The sequence below is a fragment of the Fukomys damarensis genome, unplaced genomic scaffold (genome assembly GCF_012274545.1).
Source record: "Fukomys damarensis isolate Sample0158 unplaced genomic scaffold, DMR_v1.0_HiC HiC_scaffold_30, whole genome shotgun sequence".
Classification (NCBI taxonomy): domain Eukaryota; kingdom Metazoa; phylum Chordata; class Mammalia; order Rodentia; family Bathyergidae; genus Fukomys; species Fukomys damarensis.
Window position 1 is genome coordinate 58,453,958 of NW_022900942.1, and position 19,660 is coordinate 58,473,617.

At 51.1% G+C, this 19,660-nt stretch overlaps 1 protein-coding gene across 1 annotated transcript in view; it reads right to left on the reverse strand.

The window, feature by feature from the left end:
- The window catches only part of Cables1 (Cdk5 and Abl enzyme substrate 1), a 72,104-nt gene that overhangs the window by 17,459 nt on the left and 34,985 nt on the right, over nt 1-19,660 (reverse strand). The window contains exon 5 of the mRNA XM_033757412.1: nt 17,579-17,656. Within this exon, the coding sequence (XP_033613303.1) occupies nt 17,579-17,656 (78 nt within the window). The remainder of the gene's footprint in view (nt 1-17,578; nt 17,657-19,660) is intronic.

Below are 19,660 nucleotides of genomic sequence, written 5' to 3' on the forward strand. Positions count from 1 at the left end.
GGCCTCTGATTCTGCTCCGCCAGCGCCCTTGTCTACGTGCATACCGAGGCCAAGGACAATGGATCCCTGTCCTACCTCCAATGCAGAGTCTGCAGGGGGTGGTTCTCAGAAGCAGCACCGACCTGCCGCACCCAGGCAGTGCTGCCTTTCACAGCAGTGTTCTCGGGAGGCCAGGCACTGCCTTACTCAGAATGACCCCAAAGTCACACGGAACGAAGGCAACCGGACGACACCACACAGCCTTCACACTGCGCTGGGTTTCTTCCCCTTGGCCATTCTTATTTCAGTCAGAGTCCCCCAGCCTCCCGCTCACTCCCTAGCTATGTACGTGTTGCCAGGGGACAGCAGGGCTCAGCAAGGCGACAGCACCGTGGGACTGTCCACACCCACAGGACCATCGCCCGTGGCTCTACCTGCTTTGTGAGCTGCAGGATGATTCCCCACAGACCCCTTAAAGCAGTGCAGGCAGAGATGCTGAACGCACAGGTCACTCACAGGGGGACGCCCCTAACGCGAAACCTGATCACCGAAGAAATTCTGAGGTAAGGAGCGGACCGACCCCAGTCCGCTGGACGGGCAGCAGGCTGTGTTTCAGGAAGAGGCCTCCAGCCCAGGTCCACACACTCCTCCCTCCCCAGGGCCGCGCCCGGCAGGCCTACGCTCAACCCGCTACCTCCGGTCTCCTCGTCTCCATCTTGCCAGACAGAGACTTCGCTGGGGGTGGGTGGTGGCGAAACGAACAAAAAAGCAGGGAGCTGCTCTGACTCTCAGGGGAGAGAGGCCTAGGGAGGCTGGGAGTACCAGGGTGAGCTTGCGTTCAGGCCGCTCCCAGGTGCAGGAAGCCCCCACTTCTGCTCCCTGTGTACACATCTGACTCTGAAGCTGCCGAAGAAGGGGTTACCGAGGGGCGGCGGCCTGGCTGCCTCGCTGATCTGGCGCACAGAGGTGCCGTGAGCCTGTTTCCCATCGTGTCCCTCTTCCTCTTGCTCGTTTGGCCCCAGGGCAGCCTCGCCCCAACTCTGTCTGCGCACTGCTACCACCTACATCACAGCTAACAGAGCCAGCCCAGCCACACCTCAGCTGCGGTAAAAGCTATACTTTGTGTGCTTCTATAAATCTGAGATTTCTCTCCCGGAGCTAAGCCCCAACGCCTATTTAAAGAACGGGGACTTGTGGACCCAGTGGATTTTCCAGGTGCTTTGGGGACACTTGGGACCACATGAAAGAGAGGAGCCGGGCAAGGCTGCCGCCCACCTCCCGCAGCAACCCATCCGGCAGAGTTCACACGACTTGCTGGACTTTAAACTTCCCGCTGGCTCTTTCCTTACATCGCACTGCTTTCTAAACAGCCAGGGCCAATCCTAGTAAGAAAAGGAAGAATGGCAAGTCGGCCTTCAGCAGTGCCGGAACCACACAGGGCTAGGGACACACAAGCACTGTGCACGGAACTCTTGCTCCACGCTGGGGTCTCTCCAGCTGTGCTGTCTCACATGGCAGTCACCTGCTGCATGTGGCAACTGAGTGCTTGCGGTGCGACCAGCTGACCGAGGAAGCTAGTTTTTAATTATATGCAATTTTAATTAAATGGACATGGCCACAGTGGTCAGTGACTGCCCCGCTGGCCTGCGTACGTGTCAGTGACTGGTGACTTCTGTGGCAGAACAATACAGTTACATATAATGCATGTGTGGCCTGGATCTGTGTTCCGCTTTCCTTCCCGGCCGGTGGCCTGGCCATTTCCTGCTGTCGTGTCAGAAGTGTTTACCTTCTAAGCCGGTCACTGCAGGGACACCTCTAGCAACCCTAGAAGCAGGACCCAGCAGTTGGAGCAGGGAAAGCAGGGTTCCCCTGGGGGAAGGACACAAGGGCCAGAGGTCTCCATGTCCAGCACTCCATCAGCACCCCTCAAACTGGGTTCCCAGCAACACGCATGTGGCACAGGGCAGTGGATCTTTTGGCCTGGCGGGGTCGTGGGGTAGGGAAGCACCGGGGTACACTAGGGGGCCATGGCGGGGTGTGGGCATCACAGGAGCCCTGGGCTCCTTCACACAATCCCAGGCAGGGCAGGTGACCAGGGTGCCCAAACCTGAAGACCCTTTAGCCCCCAACAAGAGGAGCTGACAGTTCCTGTGAAGCAGGTGACGAGAAGGGATGAGCGCTTTGTGTAAACCAAAGCAGGGCCACTTGTTTCCGTTACGTTTACACTTTAAAAACTTCACTGACATGGTAACAAACATCACAACCTTTCTAGGACGCTGCCTGTTCTGTGATAGCAGGGGACACAAGTTTCTATACATTTTCCCCTCAGGTTCAGGGGGAGGGTGCCACTGGCTTCAAGCTGCCACCTGGGTGGTATGAATTAAGAGCCACCTCTTACACACAGGTACACACGCACACGCCGGTCTAGTCACCTCACAGAAGCCATAGCTGACACCCAAGTTTATGTACGTGAAAAAGCCAGGATCGGAGAACTACAACATCTTTTCAAGAGGCTGAAAAGTTTGAGTTGGTTTTTCTTAGCTAAGTGCTCAGATAAAAGTCACCGAAACCTGGTATTAACATATGCTGTAGGATATTTTCCTTTTCTGGCCTTATTTGATCTATATAACAATAGTGATTTCACCTGTCCCCCGCCCCCATATTACAGATAATTGCTCAGGTCTTATGTAAATGCAAAGCCAGCCAAAGCAGCATGGCTTTTGGTGTCCCCAGTCTCAGAACCAAAGGAATTAAGAGGAAAGGAACCCTGAGGGGTGCAGATTCACCCAGAAAAAAAAAAAGTCTCCAAAACTCAGTGAAAAAGAATCAAGCAGAAGTCCCAGTGGAACGGAGATAAAATCTTGATATTTTCTTTCTAAGATCATTATTCTGAATTCTCATAAAATGGTTATGGAAATAAAAATATCTGCTGGCTCACAGGCCAGAATTAACCGTCCGGTACCAGGAGACGAGAGCTGGAGAATGTGGAGTTTCAGCGGAAAGTCGTTAGAAAAAAATTGAAGTTGGACTTTGTGACTTTTTTGAAAAGCCTAAAGAATTACTTTTTCCCAGATACACGGAGAGTTCAAATATTAATTTATTTATAGTCTGTCTCCTTTTAAAAGCAGAAGAGGCATGAGCCAGTACCATATGTGGATTTTGTATAAAACTGTGCTCCCCCTTCCAGCTCCCACAGCTCTGGGTAACACTGTGGCTCAGACTGTTTTCCTACATGAGCTCATTTCTCATTCTGTGCAAGTGTTGTTTTTCTGGGGTCTGTTTTTGTTTTTCATTTTTTTTTTTGAGACAGGGTCTCACTATGTAGTTCAGGCTGGCCTTGAACTATTAGCCCAGGGTGGCCTCAGAATCACAGTGCTCCCTTCCACCTCAGCCTCCCAGGTTCAGGGATCACAGACTGCACCACAATGCCTGGCAAGGTCAATGCAAGTCTGTTAACCTCTGCAGAGGATGTAGGAGACAAGTCCATTTTGGAAAACCAACGCAAAGGCTGTCTTTGTTTTACAAAGCCTAATGTTTGAAACTGGCCAATGCAGGCATGGAGTGATCGGAGGGGCCGGAGGAGGAACTCAGGAAGCATGCGTGTGGGGATAGGGGTTTAAATAGGAGGGGAAAGTACATCTGGGGAGACAGCCATGCAGTTATACCCTTAAGCAAGGAGAGCACACTGGTTATGTGGAGGGTATAGCATCCTTCACGGGACGGCACAACTCATTTACCGTGGCTCTCTTTGAAAGGCTGCAGCTTCATGGTAGGAAAGCCCCGGACCAGTCTTAGTCTTGGCTTCTATGGCACAAAGCAAGCACCTGTGGATTAGCACTGCGGTGTCATCTGATCAGAGCAGATGGACAATCTAGATATCTTGGGGCTCAAAGGGGATGGCCTGGGTCACCCTTCACCATCCGATAGCCGATTCTTGATTTTTACCTTTTGTAAAAGGCCAAATTTTCATTTCTTCCTCTGTGGCTCGCTGGCAAAGGCCCAGCTGGCTGCTCACTGAGCCATAACACACATAACTGATCTTGATGGGAAAACAAGATCCCCTGTTAGATAGCAAGAAGTTCAAGTATGGCTCTTTCCTTAGGGAGCATAATTAACGAACCAGTATTATGCTTTAAAAATATGATCTAATACTTTACACCTAGAAAGTAGATGGGAAAAGTGTGTGCAATCCAATTAACTATGATCCAGGGGTTTCTGCATTTGAGACGAGGTTGTCCTGATTTCTCCTAAGCATGGTCATTTCTTTAATGGCACCCTAAGCTTAAGACCTTGGAATGCCAGCCAGGATCTCCACTGGGCACTTGCTCTTTAAAGGACAACAATAGTTCAAACACTTTGATGTGTAAATAATTTAAGAGCCAATTAAATATTAACAGGATTTCTAGACCCTTCAAAAAGAAGAAAGAGATTTGCTGCACAGAAAGCAAAGCTTGAAAGTTGGATTAAGAAAGGAAATACCGCTTGTGAACTAATTTTAATTAAGAGATTGCACACCCACCGGAACCCCATGACGTAAGTATTTAGCTTAGCTGAAGAAGACTTACTTCCTGCCTGCTATAGTTCAGATCCGGAAGGCCCATGTATCAAAGGTTTGGTCTCCAGCCCGTGGCACTATTGGAGGAACCTTTAGGAGGTGGGCCTACCGGGAAGTCTTAGGTGAAGGGCTGTGCCTGCAAAGGGGATATTGCAACTGCAGGCCTCTCCTCTTCCTTTCTCTTTTTGAGTCCCAGCCATGAGGTAGAATTTGCTCTGCCACACACTCCCATCACGATGTACTGCCTCAACACAGGCCCCAAAACACAGCCAACAAACTTGTCTAAAACTTCTAAAACTATGAGCAAAATAACCCTTTTCTCTTTTTAACAGTCTCCAACACGGTTTCAGTAGCAGAACGCTGACTAACACATGGCCCCTTCAGACATGAGTGGCTGCCATCTTGGATGAGGTTGGCTTGCATGCTTCACAGCTGAGAGCTGCTACACCCCAGAAGCTGAGTCCATGAACAAGGCTGACAGGAGAAAAGTGAAATCAAAAGCAGCTTTTAGCCTAGAAGTCCTGCCTCCTCACACTCAGCACTTCATGGATAAGCTGTCCCCACAAGAGCAACTGGCAGACAATGAAGGGGTCTTAACATAGCTTACACCAAAATCTTTGTCTAAAGGCAGCTCCTATAAACAGCCGGATAATGGCATGATTCACCCATGAGATCATTCCAGAATGGGTCTCTGTGTGGGAATATGCTTGGTGTGAGGAAAGAAGCACAGTTTGTGAATGTGTAATTTTCCACAGCAAAAAGAACTTTCTGGGGAAAGCGGGTGGGAGCAAGGGGGCCTGGGGAGGACAGGGAGCACAGAGACTTGAAGACTCGCTCTTAGAATAGCAGAAGCTGGTCTCTGTGTCACAAAACGATCAACACTCAGGAAATAGGCCCAAGTGGATGACCTCATCCGAATGCCCTGAATGCCAAAAGCTGAAGACATAAACACCATTTGGAAGCTGTTGGCGATGAAAAACACACCCCCAGAGACACCCACGCTCTGCTGGGAGGCCACCTCCCTCACCCATCTCTGGTGCACTTGCAGGGAGTGAGGCCAGCAGCTACCACTCCATCAGGGACGGTCATCGAAGGGGCCCGCGCCTCACACACGCTGCAGAGACTGTCCCCCCAGAATCATCTAGTTTGGTTACTTCCCATGAGCTCCAGTTGCAAGTTGGCAGGGATCATCTGTACTTTTTTCTGGTCAGATTCCTAGATACAGAAATACAGCTGTCCACATGTTTTGCAAAATAAAAAACACCTGGACACCGGCGCCCCTTCCCTGAGGCACAGGGACAACCCTGGGACAAGCCCTCAACAAAACACCCGCGTCTCCCGCTCACTAGTGGGCTGTGCTCCAAAGGTTTCTGAGCTGGCAGCCTGGAAGTTGAATACATTTCTCTCTCACCCAAGGCTGTGTCACAAATGGACATCAGCTTGTACAACGCCCGGTAAAGAAATAGGAGGGAGCCAGGTGTTTCTTTTTCGTTTGTTTTGTCTTTAGCAGCTTTAGTTATACTGCCAAAACATGGAAGCAACCAAGAACGTCTCTCAGTAGGTGGATGAATACAAATGCACCCTCCTGACAATGGAGTATTATTCAGCATTAGAAAAACAAAAACAATGATCTACGAAAAGACACATCTTGCCAGGTGTGATGGCACACGTCTGTAATCCCAGCACTTGGGAGGTTGCGGCAGGAGGATCACAGGTTCAAAACCAGCCTGGGTTACATAGCGAATTCAAGGCCGCCTTGGACTAAATAGTGAGGACCTGTTTGAGAAATAAACTAGTAAGAAAAAACAATAGCAAACCAAAGGACAAAAACTTAAATGCATTATTTGTGGGTAAAAGTTTGAAAAGCCACATGTTGTATGATTCAAAGTGTGTAGTGTTCTAAAGAAAGGGCAAAGTCACGGAGACGATGAGAACACGTGTGGTTCTCAGGGGGTGGGGGCAGATGGAGCACCAAGATCTTCAGGGTATGAACTGTGCTGCGTATGATACGGTGTCAGATGCGTGTCATCAGACAGCTGTCAAAACCAACAGAAAGCCTGGCACAAGGCACATGCCTGTAACGTTAGCTACTGGGAAGCTTAGGCAGAAGGACCACAGGTTCAAAGCCAGCCTGGGAAACCTAGTGAAACACTGTCTCAAAATAAAAACAGAAGGGGCTGCTAATGAAGCTCAGTGGCACAAACCTCCTGGGTTCAGTTCCCAGTACCACAAAACAACCACAGCAACAAAACCCACAGACCGTCCAGCCCTGGAAGGGAAGGATACAAACTACAGACCTTCGTTACCAATGTGTCAATGACTCATCCGGTGTAACAATTGTGCAACTCCAAAGTGAGATGTTAATAAAAGGAAACTAGAATATATACGGTAACTCTGTACTTTCTGCAAACCTACAACTGCTCCAAAAATTCTATTAAAATACTAGCTTAATAGTACATCTGTCTCAAGGCAACAGGAGATACTGAAGTTAGGGTACAGTTCTGCAGTTATTAAGATGCGTGTTAATTTGTGTACTTCCTACCATTTGACCTGGTAGAGATAAGGGTTTGTGTACATTAATGTCCTGTTTTCTTGGCCAATAGTGGGAAGACAGGAGGCATTTCTCGCTTCTGCCCAGTTGCTTTCTGATCAAAATAATACTGCTTAAGGCGGCATTTTTCGGGTGACGTTTTCTGGTCTCCAACACGTGTTGCTTTTTCTCTCCCACTACAGTTCATCTTTTTATCATCTTGTCCCCTTTAACACATTCAAGCACAACATTTTCTTTTTTGTGTTTTTGGTACCAGGGATTGAACTCAGAGCCTTGAGAAGCAGGTGCCCTGCAACATTATCTTTTCGTCCTGGGGATGGGAAAGTACAGGCTGGTAACAAGAAGAGAGAAGTCACCCTCCTGGGAGTGCCGGGACCCAGGTGAGACCCGCATGGACCTCAGGGGAACCCGGCCGTTCCATGTGCAGACAGAGGTCTGTGGGGACCACACTCACCTGACACCAGGGCCCTATGGCGAACAGGCCTCAACAGAAGGAGGAGTGGGAGATGAACTCAAGGCCTTGGGCTGAGCGGCTCTTGCATTTCCTGCCCAGATGCCAGCACAGACTCGAGGTGATGTCTTATTAGTCTCCTCCCCGTTCTCACTCATTTCCAGCTTTTCTGAAGCCTTTCCCTCTCCGTCACCTTTTTGCATTTCCTGGGCCTTGGCTGAAATCTGGCCTCCTTTGTTGTCTCAGGAATCCTGCGTTTTTCTTCAAGGTTTGCATGTTTCTAAAGCCTCAAACGAGCCTCTATTTTCTGCCATCAGTATTCAAACTGTTGGTACCAGTCCCACAAAGTGTCCTAAGAATCTCGACAGAGGCAAAACAGTTACTTCTGCGGCAAGCTCTGAACTGCCCGTTCACTTGGAAAGACGAATATTAGGATAGCCGTGTGTCTAGGATCTATGGGTGAAGAAATGCTTGATTCTGTTAGTTGGTCACTGGGTTCTTCTATAAATGGGACCAGTTTTAAAATCACATTTTCCACATCTAATTCCTTCTCAAAGCCATTCTTCTGATAGTGCAAACTGAGCCTGACATTTTCAAGACTGGCCAGGAGAAAACAAGGCCAAATGCTAAGAATAAGTGAAGCTTATACCTTTTCAAGTCATTCTCTCGGTATTGTGGTTGAGACTGACACTCAACAACAATCTGAAGGTAAGGTTTGCTTTATTCTACCTCTTTTCAGAAGCCTTTCCTTCTCTGGACTCTAAGATCTTTCCTCCTAGGCAATTCCAGTGTTTCTCATTCTCTTCCCTACCTACATCTAAACACGTAAACTTCTCAGGAGCTCCCAGACGGTGCATCCCTTGGCCCACAGTGGTGGCAGAGCAGCAGGAGGACAGGGTGGTGGCTGGTGGGCACAAGGGCAGAGTGGCCCCGGTTTGAGGCGCTGGGCGAGCTGTTTACCAGGAGGAAGGGCGCCAAGAAAGTCGCCTGCAAGTCATTTTAGGCTCCGAGGGTTGCCAAGCCAAACCACAGATCCGCACTGGAACAGAGAAGGCAATGACTAACGCGGATCAAAGGCAGGAAGACTCGGCTGGCCTTGGCAGCTGCTGGTCAAGGAAAAGAGGAGCTGGTTTTAGACTGGGACTCTTCCAGAAAATGGCACAATTTGCAAGCCTCCTCCGAGGGCAGCCTTTACAGAGAGGGGAGGTTCAATGTTAGTTATACTGGAAAAGACGGGCCACATCTGCCCCCTTCCCGTGGAACAGCATCCACCAGCACGTCAGGCGAGGTGCGAGCTGGCCAGGAGAGCAAAACAACTGTCTTCATCTTCTCATTTCCGACAAGTGCACACATGGGGGGAAGACTTGGAGATGCTGGTGGTGGCTCTGTCTAGGAGGAGAGGCTGTCGTGTTTCTCCTTTTCGGTTTATGTCCTTTCCACATCTGCAGAAGGATACCGTGTGCCTGCAGGACCACACCGCTGGCTCCTTCTTTATGAACCAGGCCGGAGCAGAGGTAGAAGAGCAGCATGGACACTAAAGGCCCTGACTGCCGCCGTATGGGTATCCGGGGCTGCCTGGCAGGCGCTTGGAGCCATCCTCTCAAACAGTTTTATAGACTTGCACACCCAGGTCAGTGAGGTGCCTGACTGCCAGCTTCAGATGCCCACTGTCAAGGACGGACAGGGTCTGGGTATTCCCGGAGGACTGGGCCTCCTTGTCCTTTCTCCAGAGCGGTTCTGCGGTTAGCTGCTCTGAGTTTTTTGTTTTTTTGTACTGGGGATCAAACTGAGGACCTTATGTTTGCCAGGCAGGCGCTGCTGTGTAAACTTGTGATGGGAGAATGGCTTCTGCAGTTTAAAAATGAAGGACTAGACCGTATCCAGGTCCTTCCACGTAATCCCAAAAGCTCTTCTTTGACCTGAACAGAGCTCCCTGTCACTGCACTTACTGGGACTGGAACTGGCATCACCTCAGCCATCCTGCATTTCAAACATCCTTGAATGAATGAGCAGAGGACACCCCAGGGAGAAGTGGCCGCCTTGATGTCCAGAAGGACTTCTGTGCTCTCGGAAGGGAGTGTTACTCAACGAGCTCAGCCTTTAGGTGGGTGCTGTGAGCTGCTATTTGCCCCTGGTAATGACCAGTGGTACCCCGTGGCCAGTCTTCAATCCACAAGTGACCCTTCAGTCCTGGCACCTGCACCCAATGAGCCTGGTCACACTGGGCTGCACAAAGAGCCGGGAATGAGGACCAGGCTGTGGCTTTGGCTGTGGCTGTGGGTGGCAGTGAGGACCAAAGCAGGAGTTTGCTGGACATGGAGAGGGGCTCCAGGTTAGGATGACGCTCGCTGCAGTACTGAGCTGGGAAAACTGTGCTCCTTCCCACTATGCTGGATTCACCCACACGTGTCCCCTCATTTACACAGAAGCAGAAGGAAAGCCATGTGACCTTCTCAAAGGGGGGCTCTGTGTTATCTACTTTTGATCACTGGTACTGCTTTGTAGTAAGGACAAAATGATTTGCCAGAGAACTGGGTGAGCAGCTCCACCAAAAGCCAGTGGATATCACAGGGTAAAGACAGCAGAAGCAGGTTTGACCTCAGCAGGGCCCTGGAATTCTGTGGTTTAGGGCACAACTGTTTGTGAGCAGCATTAAAAAGCACAGTAGGCCAGGAAGGTCAAATGACACTGGCATGGGCCGTGAGGCTGCCACTGGGGAATCGCCCGACTGGGAGACACAGCTGGGGCTTAGCACTTGGGTCTGGTGTGACCTGAGGCCTTCTCTCATCACTTGAGGCTTGGCGACTTTCACTGTGGGTGTGACTTTGCCACTCGGAGGGGAGCAGGCCCTGTGGTCCATGTCAGATCTCCTGCTTGCTCCTTCCGGGCCTGTCGCTTCCTACTCTGTCACTTCCTCGGATGGAACACCAGGCTGAGGGCTCCTGGGAGCACACAGGATGCTGTCTGGCCACCCCTTGGGACGAGACATGTGCTTTCCTAGAAAAGCAGCCATTCTTACCAGCCTGGAGATACAGCCCTCAAGCACTCTACACACTCATTCAAGGGATGTGTGTTCAAGTGACAGAGCCACACCAAGACACGGTTCACGCTCACAAGCCGCGAAGAGGAGAACAGGCCGTGAGAGCCTCAGCACGGTGCTGCAGGCGGGAACTCTTAGCGGGCCCTGTGTGTGTCAGGACAGGCCAGCGTTCTAAACCGTGCACCACGGAGAAATGCCGAGAGACAAGGAGCACTTCACAAGGAAGCACAGGCTTCTTGTTGGGGCTGGGCTGAGAGACAGAGCCGGAGGGGAGAACAGAAGCACAGCCTCAGGGCCCTGTCTCCGTGTTAGGAAGCCTGGGATGAGGACAGACAAGGCGGAAGCCTTCAGTGAGCAAATGGAGAGACTGACAGACAAGAACAGAACCACAGAGTTGGATTTCAGTCCCAATTTCCCATCACAGAACCAACGCGGGGAGGAGCCAGCACCACACGGCGAGGGACTGAGTGGAGGGGGCTGGCTCTCCAGCACCACCTCAAGCTCTGTGCTGCACAACAGCTGGTGCTGCTTGGCCCTGAGCTCAGCAGGACCCTTGGTGACCTGCGGACTGATCAGAAACTCTCTCGCAGCCTTTAAGGAAGCTGGCTACGGGGAGGGAACATCTGGGGTGCCCTCTCTTCTCTGAGGGCTCCCCCCTGGGAACTGTGTTGGGTCTGGCCCCAGGGGCTGGAGTTCTTCAATGGCCTCCCCAGGCTCAGTGTGCGGATAGGTTCTTCAGGGAGCCACTGTGACAAGGGACAGCCCAGCTCACCATATGCACGAAGGCTAGGAACAACATTTCCCGGCTCCCCAGAGGTGGCTAGGTTCTGCCAAGTGAAGAGCTCATGTGGAACCTGGAGTACGATGTGATGGGGGGACCCGAACTTCTGGTAACCAAGGGTGGGGACCCCAGGTGCAGGGGTTTCCATGGGAGAAGCACCAGGGCGTGGCTCCGCCCTGGCCCCCACCGCACTGTCCCAGGTATCTTTGCTGCTCTCGGTCTTTCCTGGGGAATCTGTGGGCTGCTGAAAAACTCAGCCTCCACCTCCCCTTCAGAGGATTCTGCTATCTGCAACCCAGCGCACACATGTGCTCCACACCTGTGTCCCTCAGGGCCGCTTTGAGGGTACAGGGGTTCATGCTGCATAAAGCAACAAATCAGAACAAAGGACTGTGACCAGAAGCAGCTCATTATCTGAGAGACGATTCCCCAAGTGTCACATGTACATAAGCAACTCCATAAATCAGATAACATTTTAGGGGACATGTTCAGTATTTTAAGAGCCCCGCCACTGCCCCTTTCGTGAAGACGCTCTGAAGCTGTGAACAGGGACCTAATGCCTGGAACATTAGGGACTCTTGCTTAAAGAGCAACGTTCTTTTCATGCCTCTAGACAGGCCCTTTGTCAGGGCTCCCTTAGTGGCTGCCAGGAAGTGATGGTGAGGGGCAGCGGGTGGGCGCTTCGGTGTCTCGGCCAGTAATGCATCGGCACCACCAGGCCACCCTTCCTAGTCTAAGAATAACAAACATGCATGTGGGGAGTTACACAGATTATTTTTCACTCTGGAGTACCTGGGGTCTGTGTTGGAGGATCCAATGCCACAGGGTAAACCATCAACCTTCCAAGTCTTCCGAAAGCCAAAGCCCACCCTTTCAGCTGCCGGAGTCCCCAGGAGGTGGCCCTCACATCCACACAGGCTAGTCCTGACTGCTGGGCTCCACTGTCACCCCGAGGTGCACACACTGGTCAACGTGCCCTGTGTTGCTGGTCCTGAGCCACCAGAGGGGTGCTTGTGTGGGGAGGGAAACTCACTCGGCACTTAAGTGTGCAGGGTAGTTTGGGACGTCTCTGTGGGCCGAACTCCTCTCACTGCAGCCCCTCCTGCAGAATGGCACTTCGAGCACCTCCCCTGAGCAGTCCTGAGGGAGAGGCAGGGAGTGGCCATCATCACACCACAAGGGTCATTTGGATCTCAAGTTTAGCACGTTCAACCGATGTTTGATGAAGCCTTCAGCAAGTCCCAAGGAAACGCACTCCTCTCTAACAGCCCTCCCTGTAAATCAAAGCTGGGAAGCAGAGTTTGAACTCCGGGGCAGCTGTCAAGTGACCAAGGCTGTCTGCGTCTCTCGGGCTCTGGAGGTCACTGTGGAAATGATCCTGACATCAGTTTGGTATTAACCTGGTGGTCTGCAGAGTAATCCCAAGCGTTTCCCATGATTCCAGAGTCCCCATCCTGGGGTCCACGTAGAAAACTATACCAAATAACACAGCAGGAAGGTACCAGATCTGTGCATTTTTTCAGATCTCAAATTTTAAAAAGCCCATGAAGATGAATGACTCAGGCATGAGCTCTAGAAGCCTGGACTGTCGCTGGGTGGGAGTGGGAACAACCTGTCTCATTCACAAGACCCCTGTTCAACTGACGTACCACTTCCACACCAGCCCCGCCGATGGGCACGAAGATGAGCTTGCAGGATCTCTGGAGAGGCAAGGAAAACAGCCCCAGCATCCTGAGCAGGGGATGGAGACTGAAGGCCCATTGAGACCTGGTCACCCAAGGGAGCTGGCTTCTTCCTGTTCCCAGTCTCCATCCACACACCACACAGGGCTAGATAGGCATTGTTAGTTGGAAACTGGATTCCAGCTCGAACCAAACTACTGAATTATTTCAATGTGCCAGGCATGGGCAGCTGTGTGTGGGAGCTCACGAGGAGCTGGGTCATCCCCTGACGATCTCCACAGGCAACACAGGGCCCAGAACTGCCATCTCCCTGCCTCGCACCTGGAAGAGCTGCCTGCTCCGCGGAGCACTTCTGGGTCCCTCCGTCCAAACTCCCCGTGCTCCTCCTCAGTGCTCCAACCGCATGCTGCTCAGGACTCTCCTCCCTGGGTGCTAGGCTGTTCTGAGTGTTAGTCTACCTGTAGCTCACTTCTACTCAGGCTCATTTTCCTGTTCACTGTTCCAACTCTACTGCCTCAACTCGACTGCCTCCAACAGTGCCTGGCGTGTGGAGAACGCTCAGCAGACAGCGAGTGCAGCATCACTGCTGCCACCAGTCAGCAGGGACAGTGGCCCACTAAGCCAGTGGGTGGGGTGGAGATTTCAAACAGCAAAGTACTTCCCGGAAGGCTTGGGAGCAGTGTCTGTAGCACTTCCTTGGAGCCTAGCTATTCTCGTTGGAAGCTCATTTCTATCCCCAGTGTCCTCCTCAACCAGTCTCCCCCAGTTCCACTCACTGGGGCAGAGCAGCGACCTGAATGCACAGAGGAATCAGGGACAGATGGTGAAAACTATCTGGTGACTCGTCGGTCTGCTTTGCTCCACCCGAGTCAGCAGCCAGGGTCTGGGCACTCTGGGTTCAAACCAAGAACAAAGCTTTGGGGTCGCAGTGGGAGGTGAGGCAGGGCAAGCGAAGAGCTGGGAGGTGGAGCCAGGAAGCGGTCCTGCAGTAGGAGGAGACAAAACAACCCAGCAGGGTCAGGGAGTTCTGGCCAATGGTGCCTCCCAGGATGAAGGCGGAGGAACTTCCGAGTTTCCTGTTTTTATGACTTTCTCCTGTGGAGGCTGGAGTTGTACACCAAGCACATGTAGCCTGCTCAGGTGCACAAGTCTAAGGGCACAGGGGTACTAGAAGCTGCAGGGTTCTGAGTTCCAGTGCTGCTGGCCCCCGTGTCCTGGCTGCAAACAGAAAGGACTAATTCATGACCTCTGACGGCCTGGCCCAGAACTCGGATGACTGTCCAAGTCAGACAGCGTGCCAGGGCCAAAGGAATTTTCCAGGGGGATACTTCCTAGTTATCATCTATGCAAACTAAAGTAGTTTAAAATGTGTATGTGTTTATTATATCAACTAGTATTTTTACTGAAACATTTTTAATGATTTGAGCATGGTTGTTTTCTCTTAATTAGTAAAAAAAGATCTTAATCATGGTAAATAGCTATTATTTATAAACAGGATGTCTACTTATTATAAAAATTAAGAGAAGAATGTTCCTTAATCTTGCTGCGAAAAGACAATATTTGGAATTGTGCTCACAGCTTCTTCTGTGCCTAGGCAGAATGTCCTGCAGAAACAGGCACAATCTTCTCCAGAGAATATTTTTGTCAAAGGTGTGACAAAGAATCTGTGTTAGAGAATTCATCTCTCACCTAGAAAGCCTGCAGGAGTGGTGGGTTTTAATCTGTTCGTCTCTGAGATGTAAAAAGGTTACGTCCCACGATTCTGCCATTCACGTTGCCAGGGCTAGCAGAAATATCCCCTACAAGTCCGATGAGGTGGGCCTTCCCAGCAGCAGGAGGAGACCCATACATGGACAGATCCCTTTTCCTAGCACCATCTAGCTGCCGGCTAGCATTTCAAAAACATGGAGAACCAGCCAACCATGATGGCACACACCTGTAATCCCAGTGCTGTGGTAAGCTGAGGCAGGAGGATGGCAAGTTCATGCCAGGCTGGGAAACTTAGTGAGAGCCTGTCTTAAAATTAAACGCTAAAGGGCTGGGTTCAATCCCCTGTATTGGAGTAAAGGGAAAGAAAAGCAAAGGGAAAAGGGAAACAAAAAGGAAAGAAAAATGTGGAGAGCAACACGCACCCCAGATATGCACAGTAGAGATGGTCTGGGTGAGCTCTTCCTGGGATCTCAATTCAAACATATTCTAGTTGGCTTTGCAGAAAATCCCTTCATCTTCAAATTAATGACCTAACATGCAGTTTGCCTGCCCCATTCTGTGGAGGAGCAAACAGAAACTTACAAAGGTAAAGGATTTGCCCAAGTCTCTGAAGTTCTCCACTCTGACTCCTCCCTCTCCACTGGCTGTACCCCAGGCTCTGCGTTCACCAGGCGCTGCACTGGGAAGCAGTGCCCGTGTGCTCTCTGGGCGGCAGCCACCCTCTGGGAGCAACACCAGAAAAGCCCATTTCCTAGAAAAGTTTCCACAAAGACAGCACTTGTCTGGCCTGTTGAGGACGTGGAAAACCTCAGATACACGGGGTTCAAATTCTCATGCTGGCCCCAAATCGATGTTTCAGACTGCAACTGTAGAAGCCCTTAGCTATAAAATGAGGAGGAGCACCTGAAACCACACAAAGGGACCTAGAATACGGACATCAGATCCTCCCTGTGAAAAGGAACCCAACATGGACCCTTGAAAGATGGAGTCATGGAGAAGCCAACCTATCTTAAAGATGCAGCATCCCTTGCTGGGATACCTGTAGCATCTATTCAAAGCTATGTTTAATCATGTGTAACTTTAGTCTCCCATGCTAGGCTGTAAGTTCAGGAGGAGAGAAACGCGGGGTTCATCCTTCACTCCGTGTCCACCATTCCTGGTCACGCAGTGAGGACTCAAAATGCAGGAAGGAATGGGCTGCAGTTAAGGACAGAATGCTTCAGTCAGAAACTCAAGAGGGCCGGGGATTTAGCTCAGTGGTTCTGGCGCCTGCCTCGCAAGCACAAGGGCCCGAGATTGATCCCCAGCGCCCCCCCCCACAAAAAAAATAAATAAAGAAAAAGAAACTCATCAAGGAAGCTCGGAGAGCTGAGGTGGACTCCGCAGTCCATCAAGCCCAGGCTGGGAGGGGAGGTGCTGGTAAAGAGCTGTCTACGGGTGATACGACTGCCGCCCCTTGGCTCACCCACAGGCTGCTCACACTGATACACCACTTGCAATCAGACACCGAGGCGGTGCCCTTCTGGGGTCACATGTTGGGTCAATGAACTGCTACAAGGCCCTTTCCCCAGGGACCCAGCCTGTGCTTCAGAAGCAGCTAGAACAGTTTGCTCAGGTGAAGAAAGCGTCCCCAGGAAGTCCTCCAGGCCAACCCACAGGCTACCCCCAGAGGGGTCTTAAGTCCCGACGCTCTTGATTTTCTGTTTCTTATCCCAGAACACTTTCAGGAACTTCAGGGATGTTATGAGGATGGAGATGATAAAAAGAACTAGCATAACATAGACGCTCAATACATAGTATGATTATCAGTGTTCATTCAACAAGGCACACAACTAACCAGTGTCTACCATGTGAGGCTTCCACGAATAAAGATGCTGTTCTGGCTGTGGGCTCATGGGGCACAGTCCACAAATCTAACAGGTCCACAAAGCCAGTAAGAAGACCTGGGCAGAGCTCATGGAGATGGCGCAAGATGAATTAAACAATGACGATGAATCAGCCCCCGGGGCCACCTTTCCCTTCCCAGGGCAGCGGTCTGCAGTGCTTGTCATGATGACCAGAGGGCACTTCCAGCTTTTCATGAATGGAGACCAGAGCCAAGACCATGACGCCCCGACATCCTGCTCAGGGAGCTGCCCTGCCGAGTCCTGGCGCCACCCTGATGCCCAGCACGGGGTGCAGTGACATGGGGTGGGTGGGGCAGCCAGGGTCTCCACACAGTGCAGGAAATAAACACTGGCTACAGGGATGGTGCATGGGTGGGGGGGGAGGGGACTTGGCCAGGACAGGGCCTCAGTTACTTTTTTCAGTTAATGGAGGAGCTAGTTGATCGAGAGAGGGGAGCTTTTCTCTGGCCTGTAGCTAATTCTCTGTGTGTGACCCTGGTGCCACATGGGCTTGATATTTGCCCTGTCTGTGGTGGCAGCTCCAGCTTGCCAATTTCCAAACCCAAGCCCAAGATGCAAGGAGACAGAACGGTCAGAGGGTTTGGCCTGGTTCGTTTCCTGACCTACCTTTTCCCCAAAGTCATCATGACCCTGTGGGATCTGGTGGGCCCTGGACTGTTCTTACTTTATGGTACTGGAAAGGGTAACAAAACATACATTTAGAAAGAACAAGCAGCGCAGTTGGGGACACACACACATCTACACACACACCCCAGCAACAAGGCTCTCTGGTGAAAAGCAAGCGGAGTGTTTTTTCTTTCAAATTCACAAACACTGAATTTACAGCATCAAAGCACAGCAAGTGGAAAAGGAAGCCACATGTGCACACTGGCATCGGATCTTCGCACCCAGAGAAGCGCAGAGCGCGCATGCGTATACGTACCCAGCCTGGGCACTGTCGCGGTACGGCAGCACGGAAAATATACTGCACAAGGATCTTCTGCCGCTGATAAGGACTATTCTAAAAAGTGAGGAAAAAACAAACAAACAACAAACAAACTAAATGCAAAGACTCAAAAAACATTTCTACAGCAATTAAGCATTCACAGAATTCATAGCAGTTATTTGCACACTCCCGCCACCTCCTCCGACAGATGGCATTCTGCTCTCCTTGCAAAACACAGCCTCAGTACAGCCAGCTGAAGTATGCTGCCTCTCCTCACCCAAATACGAACACGCGCAGCCCCAGCGGTGCGTGTCCTTCCTCCTGGGAGGGGTGCTGGCTGAAGGCTGGGCGTGCCAGACGGAGGCGACAGCGCAGAGCCGGGGCAGCTGGTGCTGGCACAGTCACGCTGCACTTACACCATTGCCCTGTCTTCTGCAGTAGCACTAGCGCCAGACGTGAGCAGGGAGACACTCAGATGCCATAACGATCATTAGGCTTTTTTATGGGCTGGCAACATGTTAGGCTCTGAGAATAGATCGAAGGGAACAATTACATAATCCATCTTCACTTCCATTCCTGCTATAAGAAACTGCTGGAAACGGTTCTACATGATGCTCTTATGCAATCAAAATCCACTTAAAAAAAAAAAAAAACAACCACCACCCTCCAATGTACTTATCCTGGCTTCTGAGAATAGCTTTCGGCAAAGGGAATTGCTGATGAATAAAAAAATGGGGAAATGAGTGGAAGAGATTTTAAAAACGTTCTTTTTGAGCACAAGGTTAATATATACCATACGCCAGGCTTATTTACTTTTGTATAATTCCCTTCAATAATCGTAAGTCCTAGAGAAATGCTGCTATTGAATGCATCAGGATTTGGGGATTTTAAGCTTGTTGTAAAACTGATATGGAATTGCCTCCCATCCTGGGCTAGTCCAGTTCTGGGGCACGGCAAACAGTGTCTCTGCTCCTGGCTGCCTTCCAGGGTCTGTAGCACAATAACTCCCCCCTTCCCTGCTCATCAGTCACCCTCATAATGCTCTCACGGCTCCCCACCTTTAAAAACTCCTGCTGCTTTATACCTGTGCTTTCCCTACTGCCTGCCCTGGAACACCTGGTAAACTACTGATTTCTTCAAAACCTAACTCAGGAAGTCATCCCTCCAGGGAGTGTTTCCTACCCCTGACAGGGTTCGCTGCTCTCTTCAGGGCTGCTTATTCCACAGCTTATCCCGGGTGATCTGTGCTGCTAGTCACATGCCTTGAGGTCAAGTCCAAGGGTCAGCACCCAGCAGCATCTCCGTAACAGTCCATGAGATGTCACTGAAATGCAGCCAGGATGAGGAGCAGAATTCTGAGGATTCACAGCTCAGGGCGGAAGCAACACTCCCGGAGTCTCACACCAGTACTGGTACCTCTGTTTGACCTCAGGGAGCTCACTAAAACTCTGAGCCTCACTTTCCTCATCTAAAACATGCACTAAATTAGGAGCCATCTTACTGGATTGTTGAGGTCCACGGTGGGAGAATCCTTAGAACAGTGCCTGGCGAAAGGTACGCCCACTCAGGAAGCAGGACTGTCCTGCCTGTGGACCAGCTTCTTGGGCTGAATTCTAGCAGCAAGTCCTTGGGTTCAGAGCTCTCCAGGTCTCTGTGCTATATACCCAGCTGTGAAGTCACAAAGGCCGTCCTGACAGCTGAGGGTCCCCGTGCATGGCCCATCTGCAACAGGGGAACCCACACAGAGAGATGTGTCGCTGAAGGGAGATGCTGCTCATCAGATACCACAGGCCCCAACTGGTCACTGTAGCTGGACAGAGCACTGTGTCTGAGTGGGCCAGGAAGGCCTGAAGGTCAATGCCTCAAGGTCACACTGGCTGCACATCAGCCAAGTTCCTGGGGCTCTCGGCATGGATCCAGTGACAGAGCTTGCAGCACAGCAGTGTCCCTGCCAATTTACTGAAGCAAGCGTAGCCATGGCTGGTGCGCACTACATACTGGTTACACCCAGATGGTAAGCTCACCAGCCAGTGAGGTGTGGGCTGGTAAGGGACACGCTGGCAGAGGTGGTAACTTGAA